The sequence below is a fragment of the Balaenoptera physalus genome, assembly GCF_965194825.1.
Source record: "Balaenoptera physalus genome assembly, chromosome: 1".
Lineage (NCBI taxonomy): Eukaryota > Metazoa > Chordata > Mammalia > Artiodactyla > Balaenopteridae > Balaenoptera > Balaenoptera physalus.
Genome location: NC_138882.1, coordinates 73,236,779 through 73,256,783, shown reverse-complemented (window position 1 = coordinate 73,256,783; position 20,005 = coordinate 73,236,779). Strand labels below are relative to the sequence as shown.

Genomic DNA, 20,005 nt, shown 5'->3' with positions numbered 1-20,005 from the left:
GAGAAATCCCAGCAAAGTGTGGATGGAGGTGAGGGCAGAGAGAATTGCTTTAGTCCCTCAAAGAGACTGTTTATAACAGTAGAACACAGTGAGAGCAACTAGGACAGCTTCTTCAAGAAGCACATATTCTTTCTTCCCTTGTAAGATGCACTTACTCTCCAAAGAAATCTTTTTTTTTTTCCTTACTGGAAATATTTCACTGCTTTGATTTTATTTTTTAATTCATTGTCTTCAAAGTTTGCTCTTTCAGAATTCATTTGCTTACCATATAATCTATGACTATTTCAGAAGATTGAAATTAGGTTTGTTTTGTGGCTTCTACTTTTAAACCAAGAAGTGGGTTCAGAATTGGTGATGGAAGAGAACTTGAAATAGGATAGCTTATTGGGAACATTGATTTGGGCCCTTTTCTTCTATTGTTACTTTTTAGCTTATCTCTTTCAGAATATGCCTGATTTCCTTCTCGTGAGATACCACATATCTAAGGATCCAGTTGTTACTTAATTTTTCTTTGTTTACTGATAAATATGCTGTATGCTTTTGTTCTTTTAAAAAGCAATTTTATTGAGGTATAAAACACTCACAATAAAATACATCCAATTTAAGTATAGAGTTTGAGTTTTGACAAAAGTGTGCACCCGCGTACCTGTTACCACGATCCATATATGGACCATTTCCATCACCTTAAAAAGTACACTCTTGGCCCGTTTCTAAATAGCTCATCCCACCCAGCCCCAGGCAAACACTGATCTGCTTCTGCTTCCAGTCACAATAGATTATATTTGCCTTTTCTAGAACATCCTATCAATAGAATCAAATCCTATGCACTCTTTTGGGTCTGGCCCCTTTGCCTCAGCACCATGTTCTTCCTTGAGGTTCATTATCATGTTGCTGTGTTGGGATTTTTGTTTCTTTTATTGCTGAATAGTATTCCAATGTATGGACTTACTAACACACTTCACTTTTCATGGACATCGGGTTGTTTCCAGTTCAGGGAAATTATGAGTAAAGCTGCTATGGATATTTTTCATCAAGTCTTGTGAACAAATGCTGTCACTTCTCTTTGGTAAGTGCCTAGGAGAGGCATTGTTGCATCTCCTGTGATAGGTACACACAGTATTTTTTTGTTTTTTGGTCGTACCATGCAGCTTGCGGGATCTTAGTCCCCCGACCAGAGATTGAACCTGTGCCCCCTGCAGTGGAAGCATGGACCCCTAACCACTTACCGCCAGGGAATTCCCAGTACACACACATTATGATTGTTATGTCATCTTGATGAATCTACCACTTTTATCATGGTGAGAAGTCTGTCCTGGTAATAATATATTTGTTCTGACGTCTATTTTGTCTAATATTGTTATAATCACTCGAGCTTTCTTGATATTAGTGTTTGCATGGTATGTCTATTCTCTGATCTCTGCCTTGTAATTAGACTATTTAGACCATTTACACTTGAATAATTACCAATTTAGTTGGATTTAAATCTCGCATGTATTATTTGTTTCCTTGTTGCTTTTTTCTTCTCCAGTCTTCTTTTGGATTGAGTATATCCTAGTAAGTTGTCATCACCACTGGCTTATAATAGCTATATAGCTCTTCATTTCATTTATTTTTCTGGTGTTTCCAGGCACCTCGTCTTCCGTGAACTCCTGGTGCCTTTGCCTCGGCAGGACCACCATGGTCTGCTTGGGTCCCCCTCCCAGCACCACATTTCAGAAAGTGCCTCCAGGCCAAGAGCTGACGCAGCCTGGGGTCCTCCTAGTTTGCTTCCCTTCTTTCAGGGACTCTAACCCCTTCTGTGTCTGAAAACAGTTACTTTATATATTTTGTCCAGTTTTCTGGTTGTTATTGTGGGAGCTTAGGTCCGGCTCTGGTTACCATATTATGTTCTGAAGTGTAATTTTATTTTTGAAATAAAGTATTTGGTTCTTGGCAGGAGAATGTGTTAAATATGTGAAATTGGGACTACCTGTAAAACCCTAGATGCATAACACCATTGTTATGACTTCACAAAGTGATGTAAAGATGGTGATGATCAGTTTCCGGCTTACACATAGCAGCACGTGTAAACCTCAGAAGCAGAAGCTTTGAAAAGTTCTGTATCAGTCCCGTTTGAATGATAACAGCCCATAATCGAGCCCTTAGGTGCTCAGTGTTCTACATACAGATCTTTTTTTAAAAAAATCATCTTACGTGTGTGTTTTTAAAATTATTTATTTATTTATTTATTTTTGGCTGCGTTGAGTCTTCGTTGCTGTGCACGGGTTTTCTCTAGTTGTGGGGAGCCGGGGCTGCTCTTCGTTGTGGTGTGAGGGCTTCTCACTGTGGTAGCTTCTCTTGTTGCAGAGCACGGGCTGTAGGCACGTGGGCTTCAGTAGTTGTGGTGCGTGGGCTTCAGTAGTTGTGGCTCACCGGCTCTAGAGCGCAGGCTCAGTAGTTGTAGTGCACGGGCTTAGTTGCTCCGAGGCATGTGGGATCTTCCCGGACCAGGGCTTAAACCCGTGTCCCCTGCATTGACAGGCGGATTCTTAACCACTGTGCCACCAGGGAAGCCCCTGAGGTTTTAATTTAATTTCAATTAATTTAAATTGAAATAGCCCCATGTGGCTAGTGGCTGCCGTATGAGACAGCAAAACTCCAGGTAGCAAGGGAGCAGGGGTAGAAAGACAGCCCTGTGATGGAGCAGTCAAGGGAGCCTCCCAGCAAAAGACTGACCAGCCTCTTGCCTCACTGTGGCAGGGGAAGCCCCAGGCTGGAAATGGCAAACACTTGGCACAGGCACCACTCCTAACCATTCCTGCGCCCATGGCAGACATTGCTAGTCAATCACCACACACTTTCTTGCTAGTTCAGCCATAGCTCAGGATCCTTCTCAATACAACACTCCAGGCAGTCCCCAACTACAGATCAGTAGATGCTAGCATTTGAGAGAAATATTACTGGTCATCCCTAGGCCAGGAGGCCCATCTGGGAGGTCCAGGATCTCACCAGGCTGTAAGGTGGCTGGCAAGGGACGTGTGGCCAACCTGGGTCAGTGAGGCAACCACAAATATGGAGAGCGGAGAGGCAATGTGCTGGAGGAGCCAAGATTTTTCTATTTCTTCAAGAAACACTCAGAGCATGATTTAGGGAGAGAGGAAGGGGGTGGGGGGAGAGGTGAAGACTTGTCAAAGCCAGCTGATGTGCAAAGCATTTGAAGATTTTTATTGAGCTGGGTGCAATATTGTGATTTATGAAGAAAAATACATATTTGGTCATTCAGACCAAAAATATATATTTGGCCATCTCCCACGTGGCCCAAAGCTTAAAATATTTACATTTTCGCCCTTTTTGGAAAAAAAAAATTTGCTGACCCATATTCTAGAGAGCGTTCTGAATTGCCCACAAAAGTGGACTTGCTGGATTAAAGGAAATATGCATTGAAAATTTCAGCAGATGCTGCCCTTCATACTTGCACTAGCAGTGTATGAGATTGCCTGTTCCCCAGTATCCTCACCAACACAGAGTAATATCAAACTTTTCCATGTGGCCAATTTGATAGGTGAAAATGGTATTTCACTATAGTTTTAATTGTACTTACCTTATTAGCAGTAAGATTTAGTATTAGGGAGTAGGTATAATAAAATATATATTTGGTCTTTGTCCCTCATTCCTGGCACAAAACTTCTAAACCCCGTGGAATTTCCAGATAGGAGTGTCTTTTGATATTCATAACAAAACCCTTTCAACCACACCTGAGTTTGTGTTAATGAGGTGACTTTTGGAAAGCCCCTAAGGAAGGGGCTGGTTGCCAGGGGAACCAACCAGAATTAGAGGATTGGAACTTTCAGTCTCTTTCACCCTCCCCCCCACCCCCTTGAAGGGTAGAGGGGCTTGAGGTTGAATCAGTTAATCCTGTCTACATAACGAAGCTTCAGTGAAATTAAAAGAATGGAGTTTGGAGAGCTTCTGGATTGGTGTACACAGGGAGGTGCCAGGTGGGACAGCATGGAAGCTTTGCACCCCTTTCCCCATACCTTGCCCTGTGCGTCTCTTCCATATGGCTGTTCCTGAGTTAGATCCTTTTATAATAAACTGGTAATCTAGAAAGGAAAAAATATATATATATATACATATATATATATATATATATATTTGGTCATCTCATATATATTTGGCTTTCCAAAAGTCACCTCATTAACATAACAAAAGGCACCTTTTTAAAAAAATTAATTTTTATGCGAGCGTAGTTCTGCTGTACAGCAAAGTGAATCAGCTATACATATACATATATCCCCTCTTTTTTGGATTTCCTTCCCATTTAGGTCACCACAGAGCACTGAGTAGAGTTCCCTTTGCTATAACAGTAGGTTCTCATTAGCCTGGAAGGGCGACGCTGCACTCTCCCCTCCCTTGCCAGGCAGGCTGTGCTTCTGTTACTGCAGCCCAAGGCCCCGAGAGCCTGCTCTGGTTCCTTAGGGGCCCCTGGGAGGGGTGTTTGTCACCGGTCTCTCCGCAAGCCCCGTTCTCTCGACCGTGACTGTCCTCGTTTGCGGCGTCTGCTACACGGCCTGGGTCAAAGAGCCTAAAAGTGCGGGGATTGGGACCCAACCTGGTAGGAGGAACTTGAGTCCCGTGATCCCCCTAAGCCCCTGTAACCCTGCGGTGGGCGTGGGTTCCCCTCAAGTCACGCTGCCTCCCACACCCACAGCTGCCTTCTGTCTTTGGCTGAGTCCCCTCTGGTTCCTCAAATGGCCACCAGGTGGGAGCAGAGACCTGCGGTGAGGCTGGGACTGAGGCCTCCTTGAAGATGGGCTAGAAGGGGTCCAGGCAGGGCTGGGGGCCTCTCTCACTGGGGGTCTGGGCTTGCCGGGTGGCTGGGAGCTGGGTGCGTGCCTGGGGGTGCAGGCCTCTTTTGGGGTGAGTGTGCTGTGACTGCGTGGGGTGTAGATGGGCACACCTGTGTGCAGAGGCCTCTGCAGCTGTTGGGTGCGTGTGCCCTTGAGCGTGCCCGTGTGCAAGCATGCAGGGGTACCTGTGTGTGACTGCGGGGCCTGGGTCTGCAGAATCCTCCCTGTTCCCCTGCAGCCTAAGAAGGCTGACGATTGGGATAGCCTGGCCCTTGAACTTTATGTTTCCAAAGCGGGAGGTGGCTCCGAGGCTCGGACCTCAGGACCCCCTGCCCGCTGCGTTCCCTTAGGCTGTGTCCAGCCAGTGTGGCGGCCTGTCCTACTTTGCCAGGTTTGGGGTCCTGCTGAGCCTTTTTTATTTATTGATTGATTTTAACATCTTTATTGGAGTATAATTGCTTTACAATGGTGTGTTAGTTTCTGCTGTGTAACAAAGTGAATCAGTTATACATATACGTATGTTCCCATATTCTCTTCCCTCTTGCATCTCCCTCCCTCCCACCCTCCCTATCCCACCCCTCTAGGTGGTCACAAAGCACCAAGCTGATCTCCCTGTGCTCTGCGGCTGCTTCCCACTAGCTATCTATTTCACGTTTGATAGTGTATATATGTCCATGCCACTCTCTCACTTTGTCACATCTTACCCTTCCCCCTCCCCATATCCTCAGGTCCATTCTCTAGTAGGTCTGTGAGCCTTTTGATTTGTGTCAGGATGGGGACTCATTGCTGTTCCTGGGGGCCTTGGGGTAGGAAAGGCCAACAGTGCACTGGGGGTGCTCCTTAGCTCCAGGCTGGGGGTTCGGGGAGGGGGGAGGGCCGCCACACTGGAGTTTGTGCCCCTGGTCCTGCCAAGCCACTGGGAGGGTGGATGCTAGCCCACTTGTCACCCGCTTAGCATCCTGGGCTTCCAAGGTCCTCCTCCAGCCAGGCCCGTTTCCCTGCTCCCTTTGGTGCCTTTCTACTGCCCTCACTACCTCCACCGCCCTCTTCCGTTCTCCCTGAAAACCACGCTAAGCAGACATTTGTCAAGGTCACAGTGACCTCCATGCTGCCAAGCCCAGTGGACAATTCTCCGGCCTCCTCTGACTTGACCCTCAGCAGCACTTCAGGGGCTGGTCCTTCCCTCCTCCTGCCATCACTCCCTTCCGCAGCTCAGGAATTCCGCTCTCCTGGTTTTCCTTCTGTCCCGCTGGCCCTCCCTCTCAGCCTCCTTTGCTGGTCCCTGATCTCTCCAAGTCTGGGTGCCCCATCCCTACACCTCTTCTGTCTCCCTCTTTAAACGCCCGCTTCCTTGGTGATCTCATCCAAGCTCATGGCTTTCAAATGACTCCCGTTCAGTATAATTTAATTAGTTGGTTTTTTATCATCTGTCTTCTCCCAAAGGAAAGCAAGCTCTACAGGCAGGGCTTTTTTTGTCTTAAGTCAGGTTTATTAAGGTATAATTTACATACAGTTAATGTCACCCTTTTTAGTGTTCACTTCTGTAAGTTTTTGACAAACACGTATAGTTGTGAAACTGTCTCTGCCATCAATTACAGGACAGTTCCCATCACCCCCAAAAGTTCTCCATACCCTTGTGGTCATCCCCTCCCCCATGTCCCGCCCTGGGCAGCCACTAATCTGTTCTTTTGTCCCTTTTCCCTAGTTGTGCCTTTTCTGAAAAGTCATATAAATGGAATTGTACTGCATGTAACCTTTGGAATCGGCTTCTTCCACTTATCACAATGCACAGCGCATTTGAGATTCACCCATATTGTTGCAGCTGTGAGCCGTTAGTTCTTTTATTCTATTGTATTTTATTGCACAGCTTTGTTTATCTGTTCGGAGGGGGACCAGTTGTCCTGGTTTCCGTGGGAGGGAATGGTTTTTCTGGGACATGGGACTTTCAGTGCTAAAACCAGGGTGGTTGGTTATCTTAGTTCTTTAGTTGAGGGACATTTGGGTTGTTTCTAGTTTGTTGATGAGTTTGAATACCTACTCCATATAACCAGTGACAGAGGGTTTTTTGGTGAACACAAATGTCCATTTCTCTTGGGTAAATACCTAGGAGTGGGGTTGCTCAGTTGTATGACGGGTGTACGTATCACTGTTAAAGAGGCTGCCAAGCTGTTCTGCAGAGTGGCTGTATTGTGTAGCATTGTGGGAGAATTCCACTTGCTCTGCATCTTAACCAGAACTTGGTAGTGCGTCAAAAAAAATTAAAAACAGGTTTTTTAGCCATCTTAATAGGTGTATAATGATATCTCCTCACGGTTGGCAGAGATTTCCTTTATTCGCCTTGAGTAGTGTTGTGCCCCCAGTGCCTGGGTTAGTGCCTGCTATGTAGTAGACACTCAATGAATTTTTTTTTTTACTGAGTGAATGAATGTATGGATGGATGAATGAATGAAGTCAAAGGGGCTTCCGGTATCTAAATCTGTTATAGCAAATACATAGCACACGTACCGCCAATTCCCCCATGCCCCATTCTGTTTCCATGGCAGACGTCACTCATCAATTGAGCCATTTTATCCACCTGCTTCATTTCAGACAGGTACGATCCAGTCCTTTGTGTAGCAAGTGAGATGAGCCCCATGAGCTAATGCCGCTTTAGTTCAAGCCTCTCATTGGCTGAAGAAGAGGCCAGGCTCAGAGCAGGGTCCAAGGCTGCCCAAGGACTCACAGCGAGCCAGTGGCAGGACTAGATCTCCAGGCTGGGCTCTCTCCAGAAAAATGCACGACGTCTCTGACAAGGCTGGAGTAGGATGGGAGGCATGGACGTGGATCTGGGCTTGAGGCCGGGTTGGAGCATTGTGGAGTGCTCCCTGGGCCCCGGCTGGGTGGGAAGGCTGATGCCGGTGCTCTTCCTGCAGGTGCCCAGGAGCTGCCGGGATGGCCTACCCACCCACGTTGGCTCCCTGGCCCAGCGGGTGTACTGGGCTCTGCTGAGCCAGCAGAGGGACCAGAGCATCGTGGCCCTGGGCCAGAGCGGTGCTGGCAAGACCACCTGCTGCGAGCAGGTCCTGGAGCACCTGGTGGGGATGGCAGGCAGTGTGGATGGCAGGGTCTCGGGTACAGTGGTCTCCAGGTGACGTGCAGCTGGGACGTGGTGGGGGCGGTGGCATGGGGGAAGGGAAGGGAGAGTCAGAGGGGGTGCTGGGCGGCTCTTTCTTATATCTGCTCAGCTAGCGTTCACTGAGCACCTGTGTGCAGACCCTGTGCTGGCTTCTGGGCAGGGCCACCCCTAGTCTGTTGGGTACTTTTGTGTGAATTAGAAACAGGTACTCCTTGCCTAAGACACTCACTGCCACATGTGGAACAGTCGTCACGCATTGACATTGTTAGAACCAAACACTTGACCACCACGTTCTGGGCCATCATCCTAATAAGTATACAGGCCTATGGCTATCTGATATAAATGCTGTGCCCTTAGGTGTGGTGTCCTTGTGCAGCGCACAGCCCACTGGACTGTGCAGAGGACCCGATAAGTAAAAACAGAGACAAGGAGGCACTGACAGCCGGAAGGGAGACTCAGCTGCACATCTGTGCCAGACTCCGATGCTCTGCACCGCTTGCTGGCCGAGCTGGGGAGGGGAGAGGCGGAGGGAGCACAGAGAAGGGGCCGGGGGGCTTCCTTGAGGAAATGATGTTTGAGCTGGGCATTAAAGAAAGAGTTTCAACATTGTAAATCAACTATACTTCAATAAAAAATAGTGTCAGTTGGTGATAATAATTACAATATTGATGGTGATCGTGGTAAATGCTTGCTGAGGACTTACGCGCCAGGCTCTATTCCAAGCAGGTTAACTTATTTATTATTTAAAACATCCCTATAAGGTAGACGTTATTATTATTTGAATTTTATAGATGAGGCCATTAAAACGCAGGGAGGTTAACCAGCTTGCCCAAGGCCACACAGCTCATACATCCTAGCACCGAGATTCAAACACAGACAGTTTGGCTCCAGAGCTGTTACCCCTGGGCCAGTGTTCTCAATGTATTGTTGCCCCTCTGAGGAGCCTTTTTAGTTGTTCTTTCTCCTAATCGTCTCCCACCATGAAAAGTTAATGCCATAGATTCACCATATATTTGCTTATGCAGTGTGTGTGTATGTGTGTATATATATACAGACACACACAGACGTGTGTGTGTGTGTGTGTGTGTGTGTGTATCTGTGCTCTATTCTATACATAAGAAAGGAAAACTGCCCCCATCCTCAAGAATCAGTTTCTGCCCTCTTGGGGGCAGTATTCCCCCTGCTGAGAATATATGGCCCAGGCAGTATTGCTTTTCTAATAATAACAAACAATACTAACACCACCACATTTGGAGCATGTTCTGAGCACTTTACATTATTAAATCTTTTAGTCTTTGTGGCAACCACATGAGGTAAGTAAGTACTATTATTACCCCCATCTTATAGATGGGGTATCTGAGGCACAGGGAGGTTAATTTATTCGCTCCAAATCAGGTGACTAACAACGGGGAGAGGCCATATTCAAGCTTGTTTAACCATTGTACTATCCTGCTTCTCCACTGGGGTTATTCCAATGCTTTATTGATCACCTGTTCTGCACCTGGCCCAGGTTAGAGCCCTGTTAGGAGGAGCTGGGGATACAGCAAGGAGAGGCCCTCCCAGAATGTAGTTCTGCTGAAAGTGTGTGTTGGGGGAGTGGGAGTCAGGCTAGGCTGTATCCAGGTGCCTAGCACATAGTGGGTGCTTGTTAAATAGTTATGTTAAAAAGCTTGGGACTGCTGGGCTTTTTGAGCTGGCTGTGATGGGCGTTCCCCGAGAGCAGGTCCAAGAATGTTAATGCTCTGCCCTCCTCCTAGACTCCACCAGGCCCAGGAGGCCATAGGGCAGCCCTTGTCACTCAGATCGTACCAATCCTAGGTGTGTGTATGTCCCCTTCTGGGCTCACTCTTGCTCACCCCACGCCCCTGCTTGCAGCACAGGGCCAGCCCAGCAGCGGAAGAGGTGTGGCTTAGAGCTGAGTTGGGGGAGTGGAGGGGCCCCTGCTGGGGCCTGGGGCCAGAATGGGGTCCTGTGAGAGGTGGGGGTGGCAGCACCCGGGCCACGGGTGATGCCCTGTCTGTGCCCCACCAGTGGAGAAGATTCGAGCCACCTTCACTGTCCTCCGGGCCTTTGGCTCCGTGTTCACCGGCCACAGCCGCCGTGCCACCCGGTGCTCCATGGTGATGTCACTGGACTTGAACGCCACAGGCCGAGTCACGGCCACCCAGCTCCAGGTGAGGCCTCTGGGTGGGAGGGAGAGGGGGCTCTTTGGGGCTGCAGTAGCCTCAGCCCCACTCAGCAGGGCCCACGCCTCCAGCTGGGACCCTGGAATGTGTCTAAATGGTCATCGCTCCCCAGGCCAAGGCCAGCTCCTCCCCACCTCACTCAGTGCCCAGACATCTCCTCCCGGAGCAGGCCGGCTCGTCTGTGCCTCGGAGTATCACAGGGATGAAATATTCATGAGTAGATACATAATTCAGCCGCTCATTAGCTGGGTCTTAAAAGCGTAAGCTGAAATTAAACAGGCGCTCACTGGCCTTCTGCGGCAGCCCGTGTGTGACAGGCACATGGCCTGTTTGTTCCTCTCTCTGAAATCACCTGGCTCCTCCCCTTCCCCCCCCCCCCCCCCGCCCCCGCAAACATTCTGTTTGAACAGAAAACAGGATTAGGTTATTAGAAGGGTTGTTTGTATGTGGAGCTAGGAGAATACCCAGACTCGCTGGTGCACGATAAATCCCTTTCTGTCCCGGCCCTGAAAGTCTACCGTGCATCACCATGTGGGTCAAGTTATTAAGGGCTTCGGTTGCATAAGAGTGTGTTGGAGGGCGGCTCTGGGTTAATTGTTAGTACCCTTGGATTCCTTCATCGGAATGAGCCCGTTGCATTCGTTGATTGCCTGCGTGGACTCTGAATCAGTGAGACAAAGGCCTGGCACGTTTTGATTTGGAGGCGTCCAGCCAAGTTGGGGCCTGAGGTGCTGCCTCGAAGAGTGGGCCTGGGGGTTGGTGGGGGTGTGCGGGCAGCCTAGCGGGGCCTCGTGCTGACCGGCGCCTGTCCTCTCCCCTGGCAGACGATGCTGTTGGAGAAGAGCCACGTGGCCCGGCAGCTGGAAGGGGAAGGCAATTTCGAGGTTTTCTCCCAGATGCTATCCGGATTGGACCTGGCTCTCAGGTGAGTGACTGGGCTGAGCAGGGACGGCCGAGGGCAGTGAGACAAAGGGCCTCCGCTCTCCAGGGCCCCAGCCCTGCCTCTGCCCAGAGCTGAGAGTCAGTGGAGCCCAGTGGTTAGGAATCTGGCCTCTGATTCTTGCTGCCTGGTACTGCTCCTGGGCTGGGTGAACCTGGCCAGGTGTCACCTGCTCTGAACCTCCGTTTCTTCCTCTGTAAAGTGGAAATAGTACCTTGACTGCTGACCTTACAGGATTAAGTGAGATAAGTCACATATGGCTCTTTATACACGCTGGGGGGTGGTGGTGGATGTCTGCTGTGACGGTGACATTTTGGTACAGGTTCTGACAGCAGCGTGGGAGGTGGGCAAGGAACAGCAGACCCCAAATCTTCCAGAAGCTCCTAAACTCTGTGAGAGCCTTGGGTGCACCTGAGGGTAGCTCAGGGCGAGGAGGCACCAGGTGGAACAGCAGAGAAGCCACAAGACTCATCTGGGAGGGCCTTCTGGGGGAGGTGGCCCAGGGAGTCATCTCTGCCCCTCGCTGACTCCTGGGAATTCTTGGACATGTGGCTCCCTGTCTCTGAGCCTTGGTTTCCTCATCTGTTGAACGAATGAGTAAGGTTCTATCTAGTGAAGCTCCAGAGAGTGCTCACCCCAGGCGAGGGGTGATAATTTTCAATTTGCCTCTGCGTCCCCCATCATTTGTCTCCTGCCTTCCACCCCCATCTGAAGGGCAGGCCCAACCTGTCCTGAGCCTCCTGGCTAAGGCCAGAGGGGCACCTTACCCTTTGGAGAGAGGGCAGATTAGAGAGGAAACTCCCAGTTTTCAGAGCAGGGTAACTGAGGAGTAAGGAAGCTTCTGGAAGGCCTTCACTTAAGAAGGGCCCATTGAGGGCAGCAAGTGAGGAATATTCGGGAGGCAGGGCCAGGGCCTGAGGCAGACCCCGGGGCCACCTGGGGCACTCTGTGGAGCCCCGTGCCATGATGCCCACCTGCCCTGCCAGGCCACTGGTGTGGGTGGGTCCTCCCTTACTTCTGGTCCCTTCTCTGTTTCCAGGACAGAACTGTACCTGCACCAGCTGGCAGACAGCAGCTCCTTCGGCATGGGCGTGTGGCCTAAGGTAAAGAGGAGGTCCTTCTGGGTGTGAGTGGGTGTCTGTGTCCCCATGGCCAAGATGGGCGGGTCCCCTGTGTGGCTCGTCCCTCTGCCACTGGGGTGAGTAGTTGGCAAGGGCTGGTCACGTGGGGGAGGCAGGGTTGCCTTTATGGGGCCTGGGCTTGTCAGGGAAATGAGTCTTGTGCTAATAAAGGGAACCAGGAGGTGGTTTGTGTAGAGGTAAGGGCGCGGTCTCCGGGACAGGCTGTCTAGGTTCAAACCCCGGCTCTGACACTTACTGGATGTGAGACCTCAGGCATGGACCCTAGCCTCTCTGAATGTCTGTGTCCTCTTCGGTAAAATAACAACAGAACGAGCGGGCAGGCTGAGGGGAGGACAGAGCGCTCCGCTGCCTGGCGTCCTTTGTGGGGGCGAAGGGCCGGAGGCAGGGCTCCCGAGGAGCTCAAAGGCCAGGGAAGGACACACGGGACGGTCCAGCGCCACCCTACCGCTCCAGTAGTGCAGCACCCTCTCTGAATTCCTACTGCCACCAAAACACATCCCTAAGGCCTTTGGGAAGAATCGCTAGGACCCAGGAAGGTGGCCCCTTGCTGTGGTCCAGACTTCAGCAGCTGCCGATGACCAGAGGGAGCCAGCCGGCCGGCCGTGAGCAGGAGGACAGGACACGGGGACAGGGACAGCCACAGCCGGGCTTCCCGCAGCTGTGCCCACCGCCAGAACCAGCTCCAGCCAGTCACAGCCCCCGAGATGCCAAACAGTGACGGGCGAGAGGCTGGCAGGAAACTGACACCCCCTCACTGGAGAGCCTGCCCGGTCGGGGTGCGGGGCACCATCCCCGTCTGAACTCACCCCACAGCTCAGCCGTCTCCCAGTGACCCAGACGCGTCACCACGGCCCCAGGGCTGATCCCCGACCAAGGTCAGAACTCCCCCCAGTGTGACGGCCCCCATGCCACTCCTGTGGTGGAAGGGACGGCAGGCAGAGACCAGGAGTAGAGTCTTTTTTATTAATGGCTGCATTTTCAAAGAACCGTTTTGTTACCAGGAAAGCTCCCCAGGAAGGGATTGCATTAGTGCAACAAGGGGGAGCCTTGATGCCAGGCTTTCCAGACACTTCCAGATGGAGACTTTTGGCCTAGGCCGGCCACCGGGGACTCGGGGGCTGGGAGGACACGCGGCCCCTCCCCTGCCCCGACGGGGCGCTAAGGCACCCGGCCCGCCTCGGGGGGCAAAACCCCGTGCCGTCAGCAGGCCGGCGGCTTGCAACCCTCAACCTGCAGCCCTTTGCTCAGGAGGAAGGCGTCCTGCGTGGGGTCACAACCCAGGAAGAGCTTCACCATGCCCTTGGCATCCTCGGAGCCCCCTGGCCTCAGAATGCAGCTTCTGTAGTCCATGGCAACCTGAGGAGAGGGGGCGGGGCTGCAGGAGGGTGGAGCACCCCCTTCACGGAGGGCGTGGGTGTGGCCACCTCTGCTGTGACTCAACAAAGGGCAGGGGAGCAGGGGGTTCTGGGCAGGCCCAGGCGGGCGGCACAAGCATCTAGGCCCAGGCCAAGGACCTCCGTGTTGGTCTGCACGGCAGGCTGGCCTCTCACCTTGCCACTCAGGACGCCCTCCTGCTTGAAACGAGTGTGTGGACCGTGTCCGCGGAGTACACCTCGCTGCACAGGTAGCCATAGGACTGGGCGTCGTAGCTTCCTGCCAGGTGGCCGAAGGTCGCAGGCAGGTGGGTCCCTGGGACACACGCGGAGAGGCTCCTGCCCGGCCCCCTGGCCGCTCTGTGCCCCTTCCCCAGAGCCCAGAGCTTGGGGCCTCAAAGCAGCCCTGTCTGAGTCCCCTGCCACTAGAGGGAGTATTGGCCCAACACTTCTAGAAAACGGGGACCTTGCGGGCAACTCAGTGGAGGGACACAAATCAATCTTTGCCGACTTTCTGCTGAAGCTCATGAGGGTTCACCCCTAAGCCTCTTACAAGGACAGCTGCCCGAGGCTCCAAGGGATGAGTCAGGGCTCGCCCTCCAGCACGGGGAGAGCGCGGGTTAAAGCGCTCACGAGGGAGTGAACTGCGTCTCCGCACCGACACGCACGGGCAAACCTCGTCGACGCGTTCCGTCCGGGGTATGAAGCCCTCTCCTGCCTCTTCCAGGCTCTCGAGAAAGCACGTGCAGATACGCCCAGCCCACCCTCGGACTCCGCGGGCCACAGCTGGAGGGACCAGCCCAGGAACCCAGGCAGGAAGAGGCCAGAGGTCAGCGGGCCTCAACCAGAGCCCGTCAGTCGGTCCCCCTTCACACACCACCAGAGGATCCTCTTGACCTGGGCAGTAGCCGCCAACCGACCGCTAAGGTGGGCCCGGTGTGCGCTTGGCTACCTGGCGTGGCTGGGACCCCGAGGATCTCCTGGCAGAGGCGGGCATTGTCCTAGGCCGGGTCCGAGGGCGTCTGCGTGTGCAGGGCCTGGTCCACCTTGGCCAGGACGATCTGGCGCAGGTTGAAGAGGCCTGGAGGGCGGGAGGAAGGAGACGGGGGTGCTGGCACTGTGTCCAGGCCGCGCTTTCCAGCCGGGCGGTCCGGGAGCCCCTTTCCTTTCCCTCGGCCCAGCCGCACGGGGGTTGGCCAGCCGGGACTTGATGAGCTTGTCCAGCAGCTCCTGGGGGACGGCGCTGCCCGTGCCCCGCCGAGACTGGCAGCAGCGCCAGGGCTTCACAGGGCGCGGCGTTCCCGGCCCCAGAGCCTACCCTCTGGTTCTCATCACCGGCTGTTACCAGAGCCGCAGGCAACGTGCCTTTCTTTTCATTTGTCTTTTTTCCGGCCCTCGACCATGCAAAGGTGTGAAGCCCTGCCACTTGCTGCCACGTGGATGCACCGTGAGAACACGATGCTCAGCGAGAGAAGTCAGACACAGAAGGACACACAGGGTGTGACCCCACTGAGGGGAAACGTCCAGAACAGGTAGATCCACAGAGTCAGAGTGGGTTCCTGGTTGTCAGGGGCAGGGGAGGGGAGGGAATGATAACTAAGGGCGTGAGGGACCTTTTTGGGGTGAGGGAAATGTTCCAGAACAGGGCAGTAGTGACGGCTGCACAGCTCAGTAAAGTGTCCCCACGCGCTCCGGTTGCAGTCTGTGAGAGCATCGCTCTCAGGACGAATGGCTGACCGCAGGAAGACTGAACTAGCACTGGGTCCTGGGCCCAGACGCTCAGCTGGGGACCCCCCCCCATTGGGAAGTCACTGGGACTTGCTGAGCCTCCACCGAGACTGGCAGCAGCCCCAGGGCCTCACAGGGCGTGGCGCTCCCAGCCTCAGAGCCTACCCTCTGGTTCTCATCACCGCCTGTCACCAGCCTTGCATGCAACGTTCCTTTCTTCTATTTTGTCTTTTTTAAAGGCAACTCTTGAATACATGTATTTAACATGGAGGGAACCAGTCCTGACTCCTTGATCTGGGACTTCCAGCCTCCAGAGTCTCGAGGACATCCACTTCCGTTGTTTACGCGCCCAGTGCGTGGGGTTTGATGATGGAAACTGACACCGAGGGCGTCGCCTCGTGCGGGGTGACATCAGCGGAGGAATCCCGTGGCGAGGGCCTGCCTGAGGACCACGGGAGAGCCCGGGCCCTCCCCGCCCCCTGCCTTCAGCCCCTTGCCCGCACCCTCCTGGGAGCGGAGCTGGTGCATCGCTTGCCAGAACTCATGGAAGTAGGTCTCCAGCTCATCATACTGCAACAGGGAGGGCGGGTTGGGCGTAGGCTTGGTGAAGTTGGCCACCATGGCCGCAATGGCAATCTGGCGCCTCCCGTCCTGCTGCAGGCAGCCCGGCTGCAGGCCAAAGCAGGCCATGTGCCCGGACTTCCCTTCCCTGGGGAGGGACGCGGGTGAGGCCCCGCTACCACAGAGGAGCCCCGGCCCACGGCCGACAGGTTCCCCCACGCATGCACCGAGGGTAGAGGTCCAGGTAGAACTTGCTGATGGATGACCTTGCCCGAGGCCACGTCCCGGACCCTGTAGAGCCTCACATCTTCATCTTCGTGACACATGTTGGCGCCTTCCTCCAGGTCGAAGGTCAGTCCCAGCAGCTCCTGGGAGATGCCCAGCCGCCCACGCGTGACCACCTGCATGGGGAAGGACTCATTGAGCAGGTACTGGCCCACGTGGTAGCGCGTCTCCTCCCCCTGGTTCATGTAGTAGCGCAGGTCCTAGACGTTGATGGGCCCGTCAAAGTGCAGGCCCCGCCTCTGGCACTCAGCCTTCTTTAGCTCCAGGATCACGGCCGCTCCTGCTCCCCGAGGGGCTTCAGCTTCTGGGCCAGCTCATCTGCGGGCGGAGGGGAGAGGCTCGGCTATGTCCCTGTGGCAGCCCCCCAGCCGCCCCCCACCCCACGCCCCTCGAGGCAGAATGAAGGGTTGGGGAAGGCGACCCCCAAGGGCTGACACAGTGGGGTCTCAGGCAGCACCACGTCCAGTCAAGGTCCACCTGATCCCCGTCCCCACTGGGACTCGGGGAGGCGGGGTTACCTAGGAAAGTGGCCACCACCTGGCTGGTCTTGGCCATGTTCATCTCCAGCACGGAGTCGGCACGCGTGCTGAATCCCAGCAGGCGGGACTTATGAGCCTGCAGCCTTACCAGCTCCCCGAGGATCGCGCAGTTCTCCTGGAACCCAGAGACAGCCAGCGCTGGGGACCGTGGGCCACGCCCTCCCCACAGGCCCCAGGCCAGGTCTCTGTGGGTGGGCAGGGCTCTCAGGCCACTGGCGGGCACAGCCAATCCCCCCCCTCCTCCTCCTGGCCTGGATTTCTAGACACTTTGGTGCTGTCCTAACATGTGGTCTTTATGAACACAGGTCCTTTTGGAACCAGAAACGGCGTGAACCATGACGAGCTCTAAGGCCAAGGGCAGGAAGAAATGTGACCAGGCTCTCCAGGAGCCACCCAGGGGCCTCCCCGGGCTCAACAATACAAATTTGGCTGCCGTGCAGACAGCAGCTCATCCCCACGGCGCCCGAACACCCAGCCCCTGGACGGCGAGAGACCTGTTGCTGCAGGTGGCCCGTGGTTGGCTGGTGAGGCCCGGCCCCAGGCGTACGCCACCTTCTCTGGGGCCACCTCTCCGGGTCTGCGGTGGGGTTTTCCTGGGAGCCCCCAGTCACCACAGGACCAACGTGGCCTGTCTGCAGCCCAAGAAGGTGGGGACACAGGTCTGTCCCCCGTGGACATCACCCGCGAGGCCGAGCAAGCACCAGTGGTGTCTGCGGGGAAGATGAAGGGCTCATGCACAGCCCCCATCTACTGAAGATGCTAAACGAGAGAAGCACAGACTGCAGCCACATGCGGTATGGACCAAACACAAGTGTCCTTGCAGGAACCGATGTCTGAATGTCAAGGCTGTTCCCGGGCCACAGTGAGAAGGCCCAGGCCCCACGCAAGGCACAGAGAGGGGATGGGGGGAACATCTGCGAATCTGAGCTCATCGGGCATCACCCCAGAAGGAGAGGGAGAGAGCCAGAAGGAGATACGGAGGGAGAGGGAGAGAGAGGGAGGTACAGACGTCTCTCCCTTCCCTGGGGGTTCTCTAGTGCAGCCAAGGCTGAAAACCACTGCATTTCGGGAGGTGGGTCCTCGTGGAAAAGTTAAATAGTAGCTCATGGCATTATCGACACATATTTAAAAGGAATATGGGAATCTTGGGGAGTCAGGGAGGGGAGCTGGCGGCTGCCTCGTAAACGAGGAGAGATTGGGCGTCAGAGGAGGTGCCTGCCTCCGCCTCCGCCGCCGCCGCCGCCCCCCCCCCCAGGGCCCCGCAGACTTCATATCCCAGCTGTGGTCCCGGGCTGGAAGGCAGTGGGGAGGTCAGGCCGTCCCAAGCATCAACGTTGACTTCAGGGCTGATCTAAAAGGCGCCTGGTGTTTGTTGAAGCAGAAAAAAGAGAAAGCAGTGGGCAGAGGATGGGAGGGGGAGGGAGCCCCCATCAGCCCTTCTCCCTGTCTCCCTCTCTGTCTCCTTCCCTCCCTCCCTCCCTCTACCTCCCTGCCTCTCACTCTCCCTCCATCTTTCCCTCTGCCTCTCTCCCTCCCTCTCTCCCTGTCCCTCTTGCCCTGTCCTGTCCCTCTCTCCCTCCCTCCATCCCTGTCTCTCTTTCCCTGTCCCTCTCTCCCTCTCCCTCTATCCGTCCCCCCTCCCTCTCCCCGTTTCCCTCTCCCTCTCTGCCTCCCTCTTTCCCTGTCCCTGTTTCCCTGCTCTGCTCTCCCTCTCCCTCTTTCCCTCTCCCTCCCTCCCTGTCCCCCTTTCCCTGTCCCTGTTTCCCTGTTCCACTCTTCCTATACCTCTTTCCCTCTCCCTCTCTCCCTCTCGTGCTCCCCCTCCCTCTCCCTCCACCTCCTTCCCTCTCCAGAGAGGGAAGGAGGTGGAGGGAGAGGGACAGAGAGCAGGAGAGGGAGGGGGGAGAGGGAGAGAGGAATAGAGGGAGGGAGGGAAAAACAAAGACGTCTCTTCCTCCCTCCCTCTATCCCTCTCTCCCTCCCTCTCTCCCTCTCTCCCTCTCCCTCGCTCCCTCTCCTCCCTCTCCCTCCAACTCTCCCTCTCCTTCCATCTCTCCATCTCCCTCACTCCCTCCCAGAGACAGAGAGACGGAGGAAGAGGCAGAGACAAGGGAGAGGGAGAGAGAGGGGGGAGAGAGGGAGAGACGGAGAGAGGGAGAGAGAGAGAGGTCTCTTCCTCCCTTTCCCTCTCTCCTCCTTCTCTCCCTCTCTCCCACTCTCCCTCTTCCCTCTCCCTCTCTCCCCCCTCCCTCTCTCCCTCTCCCCCTCTCCCTCGTCTCTCCCTCTCCCTCCATCTCTCCCTCTCTGGGAGGGAGTGAGGGAGAGGGAGAGACAGAGGGAGGGAGAGGGTGAGACAGAGGGAGGGAGAGGGAGAGAGGAAGGGAAAGGGCGAGGGAGGGAGAGGGAAGGAGGGTGAGACGTCTCTCCCTCTCCCTCTCCCTCCCCCTCCCTCTCTCCCTCTCCCTCCCTTCCTCTCCCTCTCCCTCTCCTAGAGGGAGGGAGGGAGAGGGAGAGACAGAGGGAGAGGAGAGGGGGAGTCGGAGAAGGAGGTAGGGAGAGGGAGAAGGCGAGAGGGTGCCTGCTTCCCTCTCTGTCCCCCTCCCTCCCTCCCTCCCTCTCCGTGTCCCTGTCTCCCCCCTCTCCCTCTGTCTCTCCCTCTCTGGGAGGGAGAGAGGGAGAGGGAGAAGGAGGGAAAGTGATGGAGGGAGGGAGAGGGAGAGAGGGTGAGGGAGAGAAGGAGGAGAGAGGGAGAGGGAGGGAGGAAGAGAGCTCTCCCTCTCTGCCCCCTCTCTCTCCCCCTCCCTCTCTCCCTCTCCCCCTCTCCCTTGTCTTTGCCTCTCCCTCCGTCTCTCCCTCTCTGAGAGGGAGTGAGGGAGACGGAGAGACGGAGGGAGAGGGAAAGGGAGGAGAGGGAGGGAGAGAGAGGGAGGGAGGGAGGGAGAGATGTCTCCTCCCTCCCTCTCCTCCCTTTTCTCCCTCTCCCTCTCCCTCCAACTCTCCCGCTCCATTCATCTCTCCATCTCCCTCACTCCCTCCCAGAGGGAGAGACGGAGGGAGAGGCAGAGACAGGGGAGAGGGAGAGAGGGAGAGGGAGAGAGAGGGGGGAGAGAGGGAGAGGGAGAGAGGGGGAGGGAGAGAAGGAGAGGGAAAGAGGCAGAGGAAAGAGGAAGAGGGAGAGAGGGAAGAGGGAGAGAGGGAAGAGGGAGAGAGGGAAGAGGGAGAGAGGGAGAGGAAAGAGAGAGGGAGAGGGAGGGAGAGGGAGAGAGGAAGAGACAGAGAGAGGGAGAGAGAGAGAGGGAGTGGGAAA

The 20,005-nt window shown here is 54.7% G+C and overlaps 2 protein-coding genes and 1 pseudogene across 4 annotated transcripts in view; 1 reads left to right on the top strand and 2 right to left on the bottom strand.

Annotated features, from left to right (window-relative positions):
- LOC309636596 (uncharacterized protein) overlaps positions 1–19,783 on the bottom strand; it is a 49,871-nt gene extending 30,088 nt beyond the window's left edge. The window contains exons 1-2 of one of the 2 annotated variants that reach the window (XM_082409882.1): positions 18,733–19,783; positions 18,654–18,684 (exon numbers count right to left, since the gene is read on the bottom strand). In XM_082409882.1, the coding sequence (XP_082266008.1) occupies positions 18,763–19,710 (948 nt within the window). In that variant the 5' untranslated portion in view covers positions 19,711–19,783 and the 3' untranslated portion in view covers positions 18,654–18,684; positions 18,733–18,762. Of the gene's footprint in view, positions 1–18,653; positions 18,685–18,732 lie in introns of those variants that run through there. The other variant, XM_082409883.1, reaches the window with a different exon arrangement.
- On the top strand, positions 5,378–12,565 carry LOC309637487 (unconventional myosin-XVIIIb-like). The gene is made up of 4 exons (XM_082412339.1): positions 5,378–7,940; positions 9,976–10,118; positions 10,955–11,055; positions 12,110–12,565. The coding sequence occupies exons 1-4, from the start codon at positions 7,634–7,636 to the stop codon at positions 12,198–12,200; spliced, it is 642 nt and encodes a 213-aa protein (XP_082268465.1). The 5' UTR covers positions 5,378–7,633; the 3' UTR covers positions 12,201–12,565.
- LOC309638508 (thimet oligopeptidase-like) lies at positions 12,681–17,445 on the bottom strand (annotated as a pseudogene). Its single transcript has 8 exons — positions 17,120–17,445; positions 16,678–16,949; positions 16,102–16,477; positions 15,797–16,022; positions 14,773–14,899; positions 14,538–14,666; positions 13,763–13,901; positions 12,681–13,568 (listed from the first exon to the last, which is right to left on the bottom strand). The product of its transcript is annotated as a thimet oligopeptidase-like (transcript).
- Positions 19,784–20,005: the final 222 nt, after the last annotated feature.